Raw genomic sequence first — 20,778 nt, 5'->3', positions numbered from 1 at the left:
CTATGGGCTCAAATCCATGAGACCTACACCCAAGATAGTGGCAGCATGCCACTGCCACATAGTGAAAGGTGGCAATAACAAAGCACAATGGGTGGCTGAGGAGAGGAAAAACAGCACAGGCACTTAGAGAAAAGTGAGTACACTCTTGGCTAACAACACTAAAGGTGCAGGAAAAAATATCCACACTGCCAACAAGGAAAAGTTATGAAGGATTTCATTTGTTCGACCTTAACTGAGAAAACCAGGCAAAGGCATAGGAGGCAAAGCAAAGGGAAAGGAAACAGTAAAGGAAAAGAAAAATACCCATAAACCACCACTGCCTACCATTGTCTAAAATGGAAAGTGGTGAAAAATTGCACTGGTACACAGTTTAATGTGTTTTCCTTATTCCTTCATAAATCAGGTATTCAAACCAAGTTCTTTGTAGATATGAAGAGATTTGGGATAGTCCACAGAGAGCAGGGAACCAAGAGCAAGTCATAAACCTTCACGCTTTTTTAGGTATGCAAGGCCTCATACTCAGTGAGTTCCCAGTCCCAGTCCCAGGCAGTGCCTTCTGAGAAACCAGTTCTCTTTTAATATGAAACACCACACCAGTAGAGACTACCTGGCTGAAATTTTATAATGAACTTTTGATTCCAACTGGCATAAAAGATCCTCTATACTCTCCCACCCCTTCTCCTCTATGACAGTTACTGCTGCAGCACGTGAATTCAGCACATGAGAGGAATAGGAATACACTGATAACACTGGGGTGAGTTTCCAGCCAAGTCTTGTACATAGACTCAATGATTTCTTTTAGCCTTATGCTGCAGTTTACAGAAGGTGAAAAAAGATATTGTCACCTCTGCTACAGACTCAATAAATATCTAGACCACAACAGGGGACTGGCTGATGAGCCTAGTTCATCTCTGCTCACCATCAGATTTCCCTGCTGTCAGGAATTTCCAAGGTTATTTTGACAACAAAACTTGCTTGGATTCAGACCAAGTTGTCTACATCTGTGATTGCAAAGCAGTATCTTGGGATGACAGATGTTTGGCTATTTTGGCTTGTTTTCAGCTAGTGTTCCTCAGTGAACTTCTGGAGGCTCTGCAGGAGCTGAAACCTGCACACTGGCACCTGCAGCTCTGTCTCATGAGTTGGCAACAGAGCTCAGGAGCCTTTTGAAGTGGGTACCATGGAGAGGTTATAACTTTTCTTAAGAAAACAACTGCAAAGCTCAAAAGCCAGTCTTTCAAAATAAATCCTGCCAAAAGCAGATATATTTTGACCCCTCTCTTCCTTAGGATGAATCTACCAGGCCTTTGCAGCAATGCAAATCTGGTGATATCCAGAGACCTGAGATTTGGACCCCAAGTTTGATATATATGTGTGTCTTTGTATGTACAAATACATATCTTCTGTGAGCTTCATTGAAGTCCACAGTTGAATTGTGAATATATGAAGACATGAACTGTGCTTTGCCAGAGTTAAAGAAGCTAATTTACTGTTGCTTTACTTCTGTTTTTAGGATGTCACAAAGGGCTTATGTGATGAATTCATGTTGCCCAAGGGAGGCCATAATGTTCTGCCTCACTATGTTATAGATACTGGCCATAATACCATAGGAAAGGTAAAGCAGACCAGTATAAGGACTGAACCCCTCCTCTGCTCTCTGCCTTACCTAGTACAGGAGACAGTTCATGACTGGTGAAAAGAGAGAGGGCTTTTTTGCATTCTCCAAGCCCAACAGCCTGTACAGATCCAGAGCTGCCATTAATCTTCATACAAGGCAATTGCTAATTAGTGAAGTTTTTAAGATTGCAGTATCATTTTTTGCTGGATTTTAATTATTTTTTTACCAATTAAAATAAACTTACTATTTTGGTTTCTTAATTTCTTATATTTAATTCTGTATGCTTCTGAAAGTTTATCTTTATTTCCAGAGAAATAGTCATGTACGTGGTGTTGGTCTATACCATGCAAAAAATATTTCTTTATTAAACTTGTGCCTACACACCAAGCTCTCATCAAATGTCCTTTGGGAGAACCAAAGTTTTAAATGCTTGGAATAAGTTTTAATTAAGTATAGAAACTTCCCAGAATGAAAAGAATAACCTTTCCAAATAAAGACATCTTAAATATCTTGCAAACCCCTGCATTCAGTTGCCCCAGGCAGTGGCTAGCCATATGGAATAAATTGTCCAGACTTCTTGCATTTTCTGTTTTAGTTCAGGAAACCTCTATGCCTTACTACATAAGGGAAAACTTCTCTATAAAATATTAACTCCTAAAATATTCAACTGAAAACAGATTCAGGGAACAGATGGATCTAATACTCTCTATTGTATTGTATAATGTCTAGAGGAGCTGGACTGGAAGCTAGGTAAGAATTAAAAATTCTTATATTTGAGCCTCTTTCCTCTTTTTCTTCTGCTCTATCAACCTATCTCAGTTATTTTACCAATATCCCAGTTATTCCATGACTTATTTAACAGTATATGTGGTGGCAATATCTGTTATACAAGCTAATAACAGACTGAGGTAACAGTGGCAACTAAGTTACCAATGTAGTACTCAGAGACAGTAGGGTGCATCTTTGCTCCATGCTCCAAGGATGCAACAATTTGTGCTGTCCATCTTCAGCTTCCCAAACATGTTTCATAGTTAGAATAGAGGCCAGTGTGTTGACAGCTAGATAGCCTAACTCTAATCTGGATAATTCTGAAACAGTGGCAAGAATCACAGTTTCTTGTGACCTGGCACACAGTAAAGTAACGTGCTTGGCCAGTACATAGATAAAAAATGCCAAACACAGTAGCTAAACACTTAATGAAAACAAACAAAACTCTACGGGGTACAAGGAGTTGTTTCCTTGATCTTTAATTTCTTTACCATAAATAATATTATTTTTTTTGCTTCTTACTTTCTATGTTAACTATTAACCTCAGGAATCCTCAAGCTGCACCCTTCAAAATATTAACTTGTTAAGTGTACCTAGAAAAAAACCAAACAAGCAAGCAAACACATACCAAAACAAGACACTATCTTGCACAAGAAATTCCAGCCCTAAAGAGGGAATGAAAGAATGGATGGTGTGTGTCAGAGATAAGTTGCAACTGCTGCCTCTGAGGGGCACATCAAAATGCAGCTCATGAGGGCAATTTAAATGCCAGAAATTGGCACGGTCATGTGCATGTGATGTAGCAACATACCAGTCAAGGAATAAAGACATTTTAAGAATGAGGCCTTTAATATGAAGGATGTTTGTAAAAGGTTGTCTTGTTTTTAGAGTGTGCCCAAGGTATATGATGAAAGCAATTGAACAGAAAAAAACACTCTTGTAGTATTCTGAAGGTTGTGTCATAGCTGTTAAAGCACAGGTAGATAGACAAATATACATTTCTAGCAGGTGGGTATCATTACTGTAGGCATAAAAATGGCAAAAGAATTAGGGAAAGCTAACAGGCAAGTAATGAAATATATCAGAGAGAAATCAGCTCTCCTGTTCTGACTTCTGCGTGGCTCCTGCTCTTAAGGAATAATACACTGAAAAGTATCAAATGCTGCTTACCTTTCAATTTTTCAGCCAGCAAAGCAGCTTCGTGTTCAGAATAATGCATTATTGCTGGAGGTGAAGGAGGGCGCAGTCTGTCTTCTTCCATTTTGCGTCTGTGGCGCTCTTCTCTGGCCAGCATTCTTTGTTTGCATTCCCATTCATAAAAGTCATCTCTTGCCTGAGCAAAATCAACATGAAGGCGACCTGAATCCTTTTTGTCTGTGCTAGATCCTAATCTCATGCGGTAACCTGAAATCAACAAGCAGAACTAACTGTTGCAGGACTTCTTTGCTTATTTCTTGTCCCCCTCAAGTGCAGCTAAGTAAAAATATACATTAATAGATTCTCATATATCTACACAGGATCTATCGATAACTGTTTTCACAGGAAGATGAACATCATCCACTGCTTTTTCCTCGCAATTCTCTGCATTGCCTATCAACACAGAGGGTGAGCTGAAAAGTCAACCCAAAGTTACAGAATCTATACTTTTGTTTAGAAGTATATGTAATTTTTCTACTTGATGCTCCCAACCTTTATAAGTGCCAGGTAAACAAAAACCAACAACTAAACAAAGATTTGCTTTCATCTGTATGTAGAGTCCTTCCTCCCCTGATCTTACTGATATCAGATACAGCTTAGTACCTTTCTCTAGCTTGCCAAAGGGATTGGAAGTAAGAGGAAAGGCTGACTTTTATAAAAATCATGACTATTTATGAATGAGGAAATTGTGCTACATAAATTCCTGTACCACAAAGAGGGAAATAATCTGGTAGCAAATATAAATCATCCACAAATGAACTGAGGTTAGCATTCTTTAAAGTTATTTTGAAAGTACTGATGAATTTAGAAGACATTTGCAAGGCCCTTTCAGAACAAATAATGAAACCTGCTGTGCCTTATCTTTAGCCATGTTCTGTATTTCAATAATTTGTTCAATGTATAATATGTCAAAGCTAGCAGACTGTGAAGGCTTTAAGGGGCTACACAGCAGTACAACAGGGTCCTGCTCTGAACTAAAACTTTTGACTTTTCACAGAGGACAAACAAATCATGCCAAAGCTACAGAAGGAGCTTTTTGCGACCATACTGTGGAAGAACATACGTTGGACAGCTATCTTTTGTCAAGTTTTATTCCCAATGCTGAAATATACTCTCATTTTCTCTAACTTTCAAAATGCCAATTCAGAGAAAGCCTGAGAAGACACTACATAGAAAACTGCAAGCAGACCCTTCAGATGTATGTAAAATTAATCACTGCACAGGGCTAGCTCTAATTTCTCAAAGCCAACCCACTGCAGTAGGCTCAGAAGCAGAGCAGCACAGTAGAGACTTCTCAAGTCATGGGATGCTGCAGAGATGAATTCTGTGATGAGCTGGCATGTAAGAGGCTCTTCAGAAACACACACTACTACAATCACTGCGTACTAACTCCAGGGACAGGAAACTCCTGCTCAAAATGGCAGGAAAAATAGTGTTACCTTCTTTTGAACAGCAATCCGAGAGAACCAACCTTTCAGTCTTTTGGCTTCCCTGTGGTTTGAAGAGCTTCAGCACCTAACTACCACAGTTAAAACTCAGTTTTGAACTCTCTCCAGGGACAGCAAAACTAAGGCTTGTGTAGTAGATTAAGAGCATCTTTGTAAAACATGCATATCTAGGCATACTCTATTTATTTTACCGCTGGAAAACATCCTACTGTGTGAATACAAGAGACTGTCTGTACATCAGCACATATGAGAAAATAACTTCAGACATTGAATATTTATGTATGTAGTGATCCTTCCAAAGAAACGCAATGTGAGTACTTTCTGATTTGATGTTTTCCTTTCAAACATCTTGTGGAGTTCATCTATGTAGCCTGTTAGTGAGCAAGAGGTATGACTTTCATTTTACAGCAATGAGCCCAAACCCATATGAAAAACTCAACCTGAGGATTTAAAAGGTCCTTCAAAGCCAGAAGGCATCAAAAACTTCCATGGAACCTACGAAATCTGGTCTCCAAGGTTCATGAGCTTGGGATGAAGTAGACTGAATATTGCAACAGGGGTAAATATTGTCTGTTATTTTAAAGTCCCTTTATTTTACTCTGCTTTCTTTTGCTTGGAGGAGTAAACACTGCTCTTCCCCCCAGAAGGCTGTTTGTGATCATATACTTAGCTCTAGTCACAAGGTGTTGAAAGGAAGAATTACAGATACACCTTATTTAGTGAGACATAACAGAAGAGTGTGGGTGACCTTTCAAAGCTGGACCCTAAACTAATGAGGAGTAATTATGTTTTATCCACAGAGGTGTAGGCATGAAGGGGTAATCCAAAAGGGGTCAGTAGTACAGCTACCCTGATAACAGATGTTGACGGGTGACAAATGTTACCCCCCTCCCTGCCAGTCTGACTCGCCAGCTGCATTCCCCAAACAGTGATTGTTCTGCGCCAAAACGGCATTATCAGCAAAGTGAAAGGACACTGCCAAGGTGCCAGGTCTCATGAACCTAAAATTAGAACTCCCAGCTGGGCTATACTTTCCAGGAAGACACAGTCTCTCTTCCTCTCCCCAGCTCTTTTGCCTCTGTGGGCAGGAGCATGCTGGTATGTACACAGCAAGGAACACTGGAGGATGCAAGACTCTTGTGGACCACAAAGATACACTTCATCTGAATAAAGAACTAATGAAATGGACTGTGCATCTACAGGTTGTGTGTGTTCACCAGCAAAGTTGGATATTATTAAAGTGGCCCTCATCTTTGAAGTAAATGGGAATAATAGAAATAAACTGCAAACTGCAGTTCAAAACCCAATATCCTGTGTAGCACTGGACAAATGGCTCCTTTTAGCTAACCAAGTGACCAAGTGACTCCAAATTAAGAGACTCTTGAAAATGCTCATGAATGATACTGAAAAAATCTTACTGCTAGTTTAACTCTTAAAGCTGAAGGTGGTCAGCCAACCAGGTAGTTTCCACCAGCAAAGAAACTTGGGTCAGAAGGGACCTTGGTCATCATGTAGTTCAGTCTCCCACCCAGAGCAGGGGCAAACTCCAAAGTCAGATCAGGTTGCTCAGGGCTTGGCATCTTTCCCTTAACAAAAGCATAGGGACAAAGGCCTGGCTAGTGAAGAGCAGACTCCTCAACAGGTTGATAGACAAGAATATGCCATGTAGCAATGGGTGCACAACTGGCAGGTCACATTTTCTATATGGAATCCTCAGGCATCTATCTGGGTTGGCAACTTTGAGCTGTGGGGCAACTGGGAGGCTTGCTCTTTTCCAATACCGTGTCTCCTTATTGATGTTTGAGGGTATGGAAATGTATGAGAGAACCACCTGCCATTGCCTCCCCTTCATGCATGGGTAATGAACTGCCCTCACAGACCCTTTTCCACATCTCTTTGCTCAGGATTGCAGCTAGCACGAACTGTGTGCCTGGCTTGTCATTTTTAATTTCAGTTTTGCGAACAATAGCAGAGGAAAGGACTTTGGGAACTTGCCAAGATCCTCACTTTAAAGCAGCAGCAACAGGAAAAAAATCAAACACAGTATTTCCATATCACAGGTCTAGTCAAAATTCTGTGGCTTGACTTACCTTTGAGTGTTGCTAGACTGGGGACCGGTCAATAGCTGCTCTCTAACTGGGGATCTAGATCAGAGTGTTGATGATGATCAGCGAGAACAAAATAAAACAAGTACATGGTACTAAATGGAAACCCATAAGGGAAAATACCAGCACAGGAAAAAACGCATACACAGGCTTTTGGGATATAAATGGGTCTGTCTCAAGCCACCTCTTTGTCGCCTATTTTCAAGTCCAGGACCATCAATATTACCAGGAGATACTGAATTGTCAGCCACAAGAGTAAAGTACATACAGTTTGGACAAAGAGCTTTCTCAGGGGCTGGTATGTCAATTTTAGAAAGTCTTTTCTTCAGGAGATAAAAATTTAAATTTCAGGGCTAAATGAAATCTGCCTTTCATTAAGTAAATTCTTTTATCATAGTCTTCTATCAATGTCCCAGTACCCTTTTCATACAAGTTTACTTGAGTATTGAAAAACTCAGTGATAAAGCCACTTGGTGAATTTTGTAATCACTTGCACTATTCTGATGATAAGCACAGGATAAATGCAAAATTTGATGAGATTAGATGGGGTAGACAGATAAAACTGATTAGGTAGACAAAATTATCATTATATTACAGATAACAAAGGCAGGACTTTGTCCTCATATAATATGCATACTGTATTAACCACATTCTGTTTGTGTATCTCTTGTCTTTTACAGGGAAAAGAGAATGCTTTAACAATATGCTTTATCCCCATCACTTCAGAATACATTATGGCTGAGAATGGAAGAAAGACTGATTAAAACCACCCAGTATTTCAGTACAAATAAAACATGCCCCTGCCTAGTGTGATCTCCCTGTTTTGCAGTGGTGCGGGACAGTCAGTTTCATCTGCAGAGTTCAGTGCTGGCAGTAAAAAGATGTGAAACTTGGCTGCAGAGTGCTTCTGCTTTTCTTCCTCCCATCAAATCTACTGGTCAGAGATACTAAGTTACAATACTCTAGAAGAAAGAGAAAGTGTGGAGGAAAAGACAGACGGGGAGGGAAGCTGCAGAGCAGACGGTAAAAGGAAGCATAGAGAGCAATGCAACTGTGATGAAAGGGAACGAAGGAAGGAAGGATGGATCAAGAACTTGAAAATTAACTGCAGAAAATTCAGGATGAGGAAGGATGAGAAAGGGAATCTGCCACCTCCATTTCTGCTCATTTCCCTTATTCTGAAAGCACACTCTAGTGTGCTATGAATGAGGACAGATGGCAGCACAGGGAATTTCCTACCTCTAATCATCAAATCTGGTCCTCCAGGATTTAAGGCATATAAAAGTAAAATAAAACTTGACTTGGAGTGAAGCAAAATCAGCTGCCAAGAAGCAGGAAACTGATATAGAGGGACACTGGCTCTGGCGCTGGGTAGCAGCCTGTAGGTTTCTGAGCTTTTCCTTGCTCCCTTTTTCATACTATTTTGTTTATCATTACAGTAATACCACCTCCTACTTAGTCTGGTGTGTCTCTTCATCTCATCTGGCGATGGGACCCCTTAAACAGAAGTTGGAAGCTGGAAAATGTGCTGCTGCTTCTTACTACTGCAATTCCTGTAATCTGTCCCAATGAACTACAGTGTTACACAAGTAATGTGAATAAACAAATGAACAGGAAGGATGGGAACTGGGAAGAGAGAATGAAGATGGAAGAAGAAATGAAGTGAAAATTAAAAAAAAAAAAAAGAAATAAACAGGGTAGAATGAAGATCTAGGAGAAACCTGAAAATACAACAATATTTCAAAGAACTTTTTATATAGATCTCATAAACCTCACAATTTTCTGTAGCTCTTCAAAGAGATATTTAAAGCAAGCAGCCAAGTTAGGAAAAAAAGCCCCACAAACCCAAACCCAAAAAACTTTGTGAAAAAAAGGAGTTGTGTTATTCCTGACCACATATTTCAAAAGTTCAGATGTTTTCTTTTCTTTCTTTCTTTCATTTTAGAATGTAATTGATGGTGATTTGAGAGGCCACTTGTTCCTAGCTGTGTAAGCTTCCTATGTACACCTGCAGGACACTGAGGTTACATCCTTACTGCTAGACAGAAGACGGTCAGGGTGGAAGCTCAAACAAGGGTTTTCTAAACATCAGCTGCCTCCCAAGCTCCATTTCCAGTGATTCCAGTGGGTCCCTTCAAGGTCACCCTACACAGGGTGGGTGGCTATAAGCCAGTCTATGTCTTGGCCAAGCAGCAGTTCCTGGCCCTTGTTTATGTAAAAATACCTTTCATGTGGGGTGAAAGTGCTACACTACACTTGTGGGGCAGAACAACATTTGTGGGGTTTCCCAGGATCCAGAAAGAGAGATGAACTAGCCTGTGAAGACAGACACATCTTCAGAAAGGTGAAGAAGGGCGCAGTTAGGAAGCCAATCCTCACATGAAGGAAGCTGTAACCCATAAGAGGACACTGAGAGTCTCACAAGCCTGATAAGTGAAAGCAGAATTATTTTCCATCTTTCTTCTTCTGCCTTTTTTTTTATTTTTAACTTGTGAGTTAGAGGTTGGGTTACTTTTGTGGTGTTTATTTGTTTGCTTGGGGTTTTGTTTTGTTTTGTTTCATTTTTGTCTGTTCCTTTGGTGGAAAATAGAATAGATTCTGAAATTTTATGACTGAGTTTCTGTGGCACTCATTGTCCTTAGAGGAAACAGACAGAGCCTAAACATGGGGCTCAGAATCTAACCCATGCAGCAGTGGAATACATGCATGCACACAGACAGACTTCATTCAAATTGCACTGCAAATCTATAAAAATATGCCAATGAAATTGCTAGCCTGTCACAGAAATTGGCACTGGAAACCAGCAGTATTCCTGGCCTACTGCCCTCCTCTTTCCACAACCTGTGAGCAAAACTATATAAACCTGTGTAAATCAAAAATAAGATTGTTCTATAGTGCATGTCAGGATCTGCTGCAATGTTGTGGGGTGGCAGGATATTGCTCCCGGGTAATCAACATACAAAACCATACACAGGTCTTGGCAGACAGAGAAATACAGAATTGCCCCTTGCCACTCCAAGCTACAGCCACTGAGCTGAAGAAAGACTTGCTGAGATAAAAGCTAAGAAAATAAGCAAACATTAGCATCACAAAATACAAATGAGAAGCAAGGAAAATCCATTAAAGAATGTGAAGTACCAGAAAGGTAAATGGCTTTATCAACCATGAACTCCTCTGCAAAACGAATGTGACAAAAATTCTTCTTGCTTTTCCGAATTGCTGTTATATCTCCACACTGCTCAAAGACTTCCTGAATAATTTCCTCCGTTGCGTTTTCTGGTAATCCTCCAACAAACACTGTTTTACACCCAGGAGGTCTCTCTCTTGTTGAAGGTGGTGGAAGATCTAAGTCAAAACAGAAATCATATTGGAATACAAAATTTGTCTTTTGATCCATTGGCTCTATTCATTCCCCTAATCAGTTCTGGGCAGCAACATTTATTTGACATAGCATGCGGGTGAGAGAGGGGAAGAAGCAAAATTATTGACTATTGTAGAGGTTGTCCAGAACTGATTACTTGAATCTAAACCTTTTCAAATTTTAGGTGGCATTTTGGAGATCAATTCCTGCCACTGTGGGCTGCTCTCCACAGCAAGGTCTAAAAGGATCCTTCTTTTCCCAGCACTGCCACACAAAAAATATAACATATTCAGTTTCAAAGCAGGGGAGCTTCTGATTTGACTGAGCACAGATCTCAAGCACTGGTGCAGTACATTCAAAGCCTGAACTTAGAGAAGTTGTGGATGCTCCGTCCCTGGCAGTGTTCAAGACCAGGTTGGATGTGGCTTTGAGTAACCTGGTCTAATGAAAGGTGTCTCTGTCCGTGGCAGATGGGTTGGAACTGGATGATCTTTAAGGTCCCTTGCAATCCAAGCCATTCTATGATTCTATAATTCTGTCTTTGGCTTCCACCCATCACTTGCCACACTTACCAAGTGTGTGAGCCCTCTGCAAGCAGGCCCATGCTGGGTAAACCCTGGGTGCTTGTGCTGGACACTTTTCTCTGTTCTTAGCATAATTTCATTTCTGTCTCAGAGTACAGGAGCACAGCAAACAGAAAAACAAAGTGGTAAACACGATGAAGTGACAGCATGATGAAAATGCTCTGCTGGTTATCTGTTTTGTCTTGTTGCCAGATAACGGAGTGGGTGCCAGTGCACAGGAAGGATAACCTCACTGTTTACAAGTGCTCATGAGGTGGAGTGGCAAGAAATGTTATTTTTATGTGTATATGTACAGAAAATAAATACAAACTTAAATCAGAAAACTATTAAATTTTGAAGGGTCCATAAATAATATATTCTGTCATAACACTTCAACTTGTTTATATGTAGATGACTTGAGTATTCCTCTAAAAGTAACTTTCTAAGAAGGAATATGATTGATATGACTTTGTTTTTTGGCCCTTTAACACAGTAAATGGGGTTAAAAATCTTAAAACATACATATATATATACACACGTGTTCTCATACACAGCCAGTAAATAAAGCATGATCTGGGTACACTGCAAATTCAGAGTAGCAGACTATTTGCTTAATTTTCTCTTTTGTCTTTGCAGTGATAGTGAAAGTGCTGGTCTGGTGTCCCTGAAACTAAACTCCTGGGACTAACATGCACAAAATTAGGCTTTGTGCCTGAGCAGGTGGCTCAGTGGGAAGACCTTTCCTTTACATAAAGTCCCAGAAGGGGCAAAAGGAAGCCTTTCAGAGAGGAGAAGAAACTTACCTGACAAGGTGCTCCCCAAAAATGTCAAGAGAGTAGCCACAGACCCTCTTTCCCTCCACCTCTCCCAGGGAGGGACCACAGCTAGCCAACATTTGGGTGCAAGGTGCTGTGTTCAGGAACACGAACCCACACTGGTTCCATCTCACTGCGGGCACGTGGAGGGGAGCCCGCAGTGAGATGGGAGATGATAAGCACTATATAACCGTTATATTTTGTGACATTCTGATCTATAGGAAAGACTGATTTCTACTATGAGAAGCTAGATCTTCAGGCTCTGTTAGCTTTGTTTATGTAATTATTTCTCTTTGTTGTACAAACTGCGTAGGTTTTTTTAACATGACCTCACAGAATGAGTAAGTATGGTAATACCATACCACGCTTTGCTCACAGAGTAGACCTTAAAAGGAAACACCATACTTGCCTACACTCTATTAAAAATGCGTATTTTTTATTAGTTATAAAATATTTCATGCAATGAATTTGAGAAAATGTCATTCTTTCATCAGATCTACTTACTTGGGTTTGGAGGGAAGAGAGTGCAGCTTTTGCAGTGAATTATTTCTTTGACTACAGGCACATCTGTTGGTGGTGGTGGCGGTACTAACCCCATGCCTGGTATCATTGGGTTAATCGGAGTGATTCCAGTCATCATGCTAAGGCTTGGATCAAAGCCTGGTACGCAGATTGAATCTGTAAATATATAACATCAAATCCTGGCTTATAAATCTTGAAACTACTTGTTAACATTTTCTTGCACAGACAGTTTTGCTTTAGGCTTTTTTTTTTCCCAGCATAAAAAAAAAAGGAGAAGGAAAAATGCAAAGGAGAAAAGTCAGAGAAACAGGGAGTAAAAAAGGTGAGGCAGGTGCATTTTTGGTGGAAAAAAAACCCAACTACATATAAAGAAGGGAATGTTACATAATTTGAAATACTAATGACTGAGTAAAACACAGCACATTAAAGTGCAAAACCATGTACCATGAATATCTGTTATTATCTGGAATGTAATTTTCTCTTTCATAATGGTGTGGTGTTTACATCATCACCTTCTGATCAGAGTGTATAAAGAATATAATTTAACATTGATATGCCCTCCTCATCTAATTGTCAGACAAATTTATCACAACATATCCTTCTCACATAAGTGACCTTGATTTATGAACAGTGCAGAGAAAGATCTGTTTCTGGCTGTTTTATAGCAGTGCAGTTAGTCAAGACTGCTAACCATTTTACCCTGGAATATAAAGTTTCAGCTGAATAGAATGGAGACTTTTTGAACCTTGGAATTAATTCCTTCTTGCCCTGTTATTTAATCGGATTAGCAGACTCTCTTCCACACATGTATTATTAAAATATAGCACAACAGCCCTATAAAGTAAAATGCACATTTGGCAAATGCTACTCTCTCCTTCCTCATCTCTCTGCCAAGACTTCCATACGTATTATTTAAAGCTGAAAAATTTACTAGGGAGCACCAGTGCTCTAACACCAAGAACTGTAATAAGCAGATGTTTCAGATGAACTGAGAGCCAACTTCTGAAAATTGCTTTCGTTAAAAACAAGACTTTGGGTTTCTTGAAGCATAATGAATAAAATATTTTGAGAGACCAATTTCTTTGTTGGCATAACACTGCTGCTATTTGGCATCATCAATTATTTAAAAGAAGAGTTACTTTGGTGTTCTACAGGTTTTCTGCTGAATTTTCTGGCTAGCAACTGGAAAGCATTTAATGATACATGTAAACGTGGGGTTTGGTAGCTTGGGAGCATGTTTATTTTGAAGAAGCAAAGAGGAAAAAACTTCTTTTCTAGGATTAAATATATATATATTAAATTTGAGTTATATTTGCTGCATGGCAGCATGATCAATGTGAGCAGAGAGGCCTGTTCCTTTGTTCTAAATCTGCTGCTGAGAACCTATGTGACCCTGGGTCAGCCCACTGACCTTTCCTCCCTTCTGCATCCGCAAAATAGGTGCAATAATAGTCACTTACTGGCAAGGACCAGCTCACATTTTTATAGAACTTTGCAGGTGCAAAGCACTCTGTGGGGGCTGAAAATTATCATTATTATTCCTGTAAAACATCCATAATCATCTTTTCCAGGAAAGACAACAGAGGATTGAGAACCTCTACTCAAATAGAGTTTGTATCTATCTCAGCCACACACTCCCTGCTCTCCACACACTGACTGAACCTTCATCACTTTCAGGCAGTTCTGTACAACAAGCGTAGCAAGCGTACAGCAAGCAAGGATTTGCTTTAGGCTTATTGAAGGCTAATATTAATGAAAACTCATGATATTACATTACTTTTTTTAATAAGTGGGCTTATGAAAAAGGATTTGCTCTGGGTGTGATGATTTTTTTTCCAGTATTGATGTATATGCATTGCTTTTCAGATTAAGCTTTGAAACTCAGAGACTGTCATTTATTCCACAAGGTGCAGTGGTGGCCATATTAAATATTCATGGTCAGCAAAAGCTGGAAGATAAAGTCAGAGGTGAAAGGGCAACATACAACTTGAGGAAGTCTTTAGGCTATGCTTATTTGCTTGATCTCATTTTTAAAAGTCAGACTTCTCACAGTCACAGTGGGCCATTCTGTGCAACACTCTCCTGCTGTGGGTGGGAGTCCATTATTCCTACTAGCTGCTAATGCAGCCCACAGAGCCCCGCAGCACCACAGTAGAACTCAACATACCGAGTCATCCCAGTCCTCTCCTAGGATCAGGGAAAACTGGCACTAGAGAGATGCCAAGGGAAGCATCTTGTTCCTCCCTTTGGTGAAATGTAGGATCAGCTACAGTCCTAGCAAGATATGAAATTTCCTATTAAATCCAATATCCATAATAGACACACAGTGTTCTGGGGCAAGGATGGAACAAGTAGAAATCTACAGAAAAATGGACAGAAAGTCAAGTCTCTTTCAGGCCCATGTGACAGCCAAGGATGAACATGGTGATCTGGTGACTGCTGCAAGTTGTATAGAACTGCTGCTGTTCTCTTTAAAACAATCACTAGATACATTTTAATTTCTCTACAAGAGCAGCTAACTGGAACATGAAACTCTGCCTAAATCACAGACACGGGCTCTCACCCAAAACAAAGATAGAAGGTTCAAATAAGCTACAGTTTTCTGAATATTCATTTGGCAATGGTGTAGATGGAGAGAACAACTAATCTAAGGGTGACAGCAACAATGAAATCATGCCCACAAGCACCAAGAACATGGCCTTGAAAGGAGGTAGGAGGGAGAGCCAATACAAGGTTGTATGCCAATCAAAGTAGGTTTGTGGCTTAAGGGGAAGAAAATTATTTGCCAGTTATTGCTGGCACATCCAAAGAAACGTGACTTTATAAGTAACTTTGCTTGTGTTAAGAACATGACCTTGCCATTATTTTGTTTTACAACTGGAATCAATCCACAAGAGCACGAGTAGAGTGCTGAGGGTCAACACTCATGAAATATTATTCTAGGCGTGCCAGGACTCCATGCCTTCAAAAGGTGACTCTGTTTAGGTATATTGAAGAGGACTCAGTCAATAATTCCTGGACTCTAATTCCATATCTTGCAGGCACTAATCCAAACCCTGCTAATTGATCTGCTAATGTCAGTAATAAGACTACTGAAGATATCAACAACTTTTAAACAGGACAGGTTTACTTTCTCTATTCTCTTGATTAAGTTGCTTCAGTTTCCCAGTGTGTTAATCTGAGAATCAAATGCTTTCTTGCATCACATGAGCACTGGGAGGATTCACAGGTACTATTTGTAAAACATCCTGGAAACGAAAATTATTCTCTGAGTACTAGAAACTATTACTATGCATTGCAATGATAAAAAATTCAGCTGCATTTCTGAACAGTGAAGATCTTGTTCAGATCCCTGAAGAGATTGGTGGTGCTTGCATCTACAGAGAAGCTGATGCATACCACCTGCATGTTGCTGACAAACCAAGAAGAGAGCCTACAGATATGATGTCCAAAAGAAATACTGTTCTGGACTTCGAGCTGCAGAGAAAAGGGAACTGATAAAGTCACTGTAATGGAAAGTCAATAAATTTGCCACATCTGTGATAGGAGCCAGAAAAGTCCCAAGTTTAACTGTATTAAAGCTACCCAGTGGTGCAATAATAGAAGTTAAATACATAATTATTGTCTAGGGACAGAGGATAATCATCCATCAGTACCACCACTGCAATCTGCTCCACATCCTGTTTGGAGCAGGACCAGGACACCAGAGTTAGAGCTGGAGACAACTTCTGTTGAACTTGCTGGTAAATTCATTTGTCTTCAGAATCAAAGACACTGATTGAGTTATGAGGATTACAAAAAATGGGAATCAACCCATCCCACACATGTTTTTTTAACAGATCCATTTGTTCATATGATTATTAATAGATAGTAAACATGAATATGCTACACTAAACACAGAGATATATTAAATTTATATAGTACACATCTGCTGAGTTAAGCAGTAATATTTTATGTTTTCAGTGATCATAGCATTATTTTTGAAGGGATCTATTCATATATTTCTGCAGCTAGGTAAGGGTTTATGATCTCTTGGAATTATGAAAACCAACTTGGCAGAAGAGAGAAAGTTTGCATTTGAAAATGTCAATAAATAATTACTAAATGAAATCATTAAAATAGAAAGTAATCAGAGATGACAAAGAACTTTAAGAACTGAAAAGCACATGTTGTTCAAGTTAAAGTCCCTGTGGATACTGCACATAAGCCTTAAATATTCACACATGTATACAAGAAAGCCAAAGCACTGAACATCAACATTTCAAATCCATGTTCTGCCTAAATTTGTCAAAACTAGTTAATTCTTCTTTCATATAAGTAGAAATTGGCATGGTGGAGAACAATGAAAACCTCTGAAGAACAAATATCTGGAATTGGCAGTCAGAGAGGCAAGAAGAAAAATCTTCTTAAATGCTTGGAGTAGTTTTTAAAGCTCCTTTTTCTTTCAAGTAGAATATAAGAACAATACATTTCACGTTAAATCTTTGAGTCCGGAAAAATAGAACAATAAAATCCTTTTAAGGATAACTATATTCTAACACAATATATAGTATAAAACAGTTGGTTTTATTAGTCTCTATTTTGGGGGTGCAGGAATAACTTTGTCATCTATAAAGAGAGCCACACAATTTTTGAGAAGCATCCTTCTTTCCTTCTTTGGCAACAGCAGATGTTTGATTCACCTTCTGGTTTTGTCATGTTATTGCTCTGCTCAAAGTGGATGCATACTTCTGCCAACACTGCTTTGGGGGACTGCACTCCACCACCAATATTAATTTAATACCACATTTCCACCAGCCCTTACCACAAGTTATATATCTGCTCAATATTATTTTTAAAGAGTATCATCCCTTCTATAAGTCTCAGACTTTGGATATGTCATTTGTTTTGCCTGTAACTGCCAATTGTTCCTGTGGTGTTTTATGACAGCTGCCAAATTGTGTTTCTGTTGGATGCATAAGAACACCCATGTGTGCAAACAGAGATTTGTTTGTGTGCCCCTGCTCACACATATGGAAGATTTCCACCATGGACATTGTCAGCCATGTGGCTCAGACCTGCTGGCTGAACACAAAGAGAGATTGTGAGTGCAGAGAACAATGGTCTGAGTGCAAAACAGCTAACAAAAAAAAAAAACCAAACCCAAAAAACAAAAACAAGAACAAAAAAAAAAAAAGGAAGGGGTTGCCACAGAATTATGGAATAGTTTGGGTTGGAAGCGACCTTCAAAGGTCGCCTAGTCCAATCCTTCTGCTGAGTCATAATTTTACACCTAAGAAAAAAAGCCTAGTTTTTGGTAAAGTTGCAAGATAAAACAAGATCTGGTTCCAGGAATGGAGCTGCCTACCAATGTGCACTGCAAGGTTTAGGACAGAGACAGTAATAAATGTAGTAAGATGTTTGTTAAACTTTGTTTTCTGTGGAGGAATAAAGAAAAGCTTCTTGAGACTAGAGATGTGATTATGTACTTCTGAAATACCATTGCTGAGTACTTTGAGACTTAAGATAGAATTGATTTCTAAAAGTTGAGATTCAAACTTTCCTGAAAAAGGGCAAATCTAATGTACTGACTCCCTTAAAACAAATACATGTATACACATAAATACATACGTGTATACGTATTACTTCGCAGTAGCAGAGAAAGAGTAACTAGTGTTTAGTTGTTTTTTTTCTCTGAAATTAAGGAAGTTCCTTATTAGAATATGGAAAAGGGTTTTGTTCTAAAAACACATTGCATCCTTATCTGAAATTCTCCCTCAAAATGCTATGGTCTGCCAGTGTGTTTATGCTCATGTTGGTCTCCTTTTTTCTGTATCAGCAGTTAAGAACGAATATTAAGCTGCAAGCTACAGATCAAAGCAGGATCACTGGTTTCCCTGGTCATTCAAGTCTTACCATCTCCTGGGCTTCAGGAAGCTTTTGGTGGAAATTACTCATTTAGTCAGTATTAAAGGGCTTTTCTCAATGTAACAAGCCTTCCTCACTGGAAAAAAATAAAAGACAAGAATGGGAGTGGCAGTAGGGCACCGAATCACTGATGTTCAAGGAGATGTGCCAATTTAATTTGGTGCTGATCCAGAGCAGGAGCCCTGATGTAGAGCACTGTTACCAACCTCAAAAAGCCAGACCTTGGAACAGAGCAGTGTGGCAGCCACCAGCATCTTCCAGTACATCTCCTTGTCCAGTTTGAAATGGACATTGAGAAGTCATTAAACTTCTAGACTTCTCTGTTTCTAAAATAGATGCTGGATTATATGGTAAACCTCCAGACACATTCCAATATAAAAAAAGACAGGTGGGAAGTCTGACAGCTCTTCCATTTGACCAGCATAACCACTGTCATCCTGCCTCAAAGCAAGGACCATGTGATAGTGACCAGTGATTCCCAGGGCATCAGGTTAATAAATGGGCAGGTAAAGACCAAACTATTTTTAGCTTGTATACATTGAGTGATTAGATATTGCCCGTGGTAGAGATCATAGATGAATGATCCTTTCTAGCAGGTACCTATTCCACATGACTTGATTTATACTTTTTCACTAAATCCTACTGTGCACCTATTTATATTTTGAACCTATTAGAACCTGTTTATATCTCTGGCTTTCACAGTGTGCTGGTATCAGGGTAGTAACAGAGTGGGGAAACATGCTTCCTTTGCTTTGGCAAAACAAGGTATTTGGCAGTTCCAAGCATATCTTCTAGTTCCTTCATCCTGAGAAATTGTGAAAGCTGTTCCTTATTCACCTTATCCGCATGACTACAGATTTTATTTCTGCTTTTTTATTTCACCGTCTGTTTGGCATGTGATCTTTGTCTCTGCAGAGCTGCTACAAAGGAATATGGTTACAGAACCTCTGATCGAGGCCCCTTTTAAAATCCTGAGAAGGCAACTGCAAGGGCAGAGATGTCTTTGTAAAGTGCTCATCCGGCCCTGAATTTTTTGAGAACTAAATATTAAAGACATTGGCAGATGCCTTTAAATAAGCACTGTACAAACCCAACTGATGATGCTACGTGTGGGCACAGGACTCCTGCACAACAGGAGTAAGACACGCAGCATCAACGTGCATGTGTGTGTGTGTGTGTCTGTGTGCCTGCATACGTCTTTATATTTGGAGGAGTGGAAGGGAGTGAATGAAGGAGGGGCAGAAAAATCACCTCCTTCATCACCAGCTTTCTCATTTGGCCAGGGATCCATCTTAATACCATTCAGCAAAAGCTATATTCTGTGAAATAGAGCCTGGACTGTAACAAAAAACAAGTCTCTAAGTAAATTTTAACAAAAACGGGAGGTGAAGGGGAATCTCAATGAATGTTTAAATTAATAATAAACTGAGTCATAATTTATATGAGCACTACAGTGTCTGCCAGACCCACTTCATAAACAAAGCTCTTGTAGCATAATCAAAACACTTGCCACTTGAAAATTACCTCTTTGAGACCTGTATCACTAACAAAGCTTTAGGGCTGTATTATTGTACGTTTGCCTTTTTAAAGAAAGATCTGTGTCTGCACATAGTTCACAGCACACAGTCCCAAAACCTTAGATGCTGTTCCTCAGGGCTGGCTATGCTGTAGCTGAAAGCACTAAAAGCAAATCTGGCCTCCTCTTGATCCTTGCTCACAAAATCACGCAACACTTTATTTAGAGCAATATAAATGACAAAGACTAAATTAAAGAAAACCACTTTCTCTTTTTACAAGCAAATCATGGGGTGAATCACTCTTGGTTCATTTTTTATTGCTGCACTGCTTGGCACAACAGGACCTCAATCTTGTTTAGAGCTTCTAATGCAATGCAAATAATAGGAGAGAATAGCAAATAATAATAATACAAACTGTTACCACAGTAGATGCCACTCTCCTCCCAAGATGCAGCTTCAATGTTGTTGTGTAAAGAATCTACAATGTCACTTTAATGTTATTTCTATTAGTCTTTCTGCTTATGGATAGCCATCAGTGCCATTTTGACCTCAAAGGGCTCTCAGACACTACCTGCCCATGGTATATCTATTTAGTTTCCCCTTAGAACAGCTCTGCAAAGAAGTACCTGCCAGGCAAGCTTGAAAACTCAGGACTTGATGTTGAGGGAGTCCGATGATGGTTTGTCAGTTTTTCACATCTGACAGCTGCATGTGTAAGAAGCTAAGTCAGAAAAAATTGACTAATCTTAGTCTCCATCCACAATCAGCTGCTCTTCCATGTGTAAAACCCCATTGCCATTGTGGCAAAAACTTGTGGAGGTGAAAACTGACAGGGGAAAAGAGCAGAAAAATGGGAAAGAAGGAAAAAGGTAAAGAGAAAAATCAAGAGAAATGCAGGGAAGGAGATGAAGGAGAAGGAAAGCTGAACAGACAACATTATTGCTGGGAACTTCTGTG

General features: G+C 39.5%; 1 protein-coding gene across 1 annotated transcript in view; it reads right to left on the bottom strand.

Moving 5' to 3' along the window:
* The window catches only part of ENOX1 (ecto-NOX disulfide-thiol exchanger 1), a 364,764-nt gene that overhangs the window by 93,201 nt on the left and 250,785 nt on the right, over positions 1-20,778 (bottom strand). The window contains exons 6-8 of the mRNA XM_034074319.1: positions 12,380-12,553; positions 10,275-10,481; positions 3,557-3,790 (exon numbers count right to left, since the gene is read on the bottom strand). Coding sequence (XP_033930210.1) covers positions 3,557-3,790; positions 10,275-10,481; positions 12,380-12,553 — 615 coding nt within the window. The remainder of the gene's footprint in view (positions 1-3,556; positions 3,791-10,274; positions 10,482-12,379; positions 12,554-20,778) is intronic.

Source organism: Melopsittacus undulatus, chromosome 2 (assembly GCF_012275295.1).
Source record: "Melopsittacus undulatus isolate bMelUnd1 chromosome 2, bMelUnd1.mat.Z, whole genome shotgun sequence".
NCBI classification, from domain to species: Eukaryota; Metazoa; Chordata; class Aves; order Psittaciformes; family Psittaculidae; genus Melopsittacus; species Melopsittacus undulatus.
Note: the sequence above shows the minus strand (reverse complement) of the source record. Positions and strands in the feature narration are given on the sequence as shown.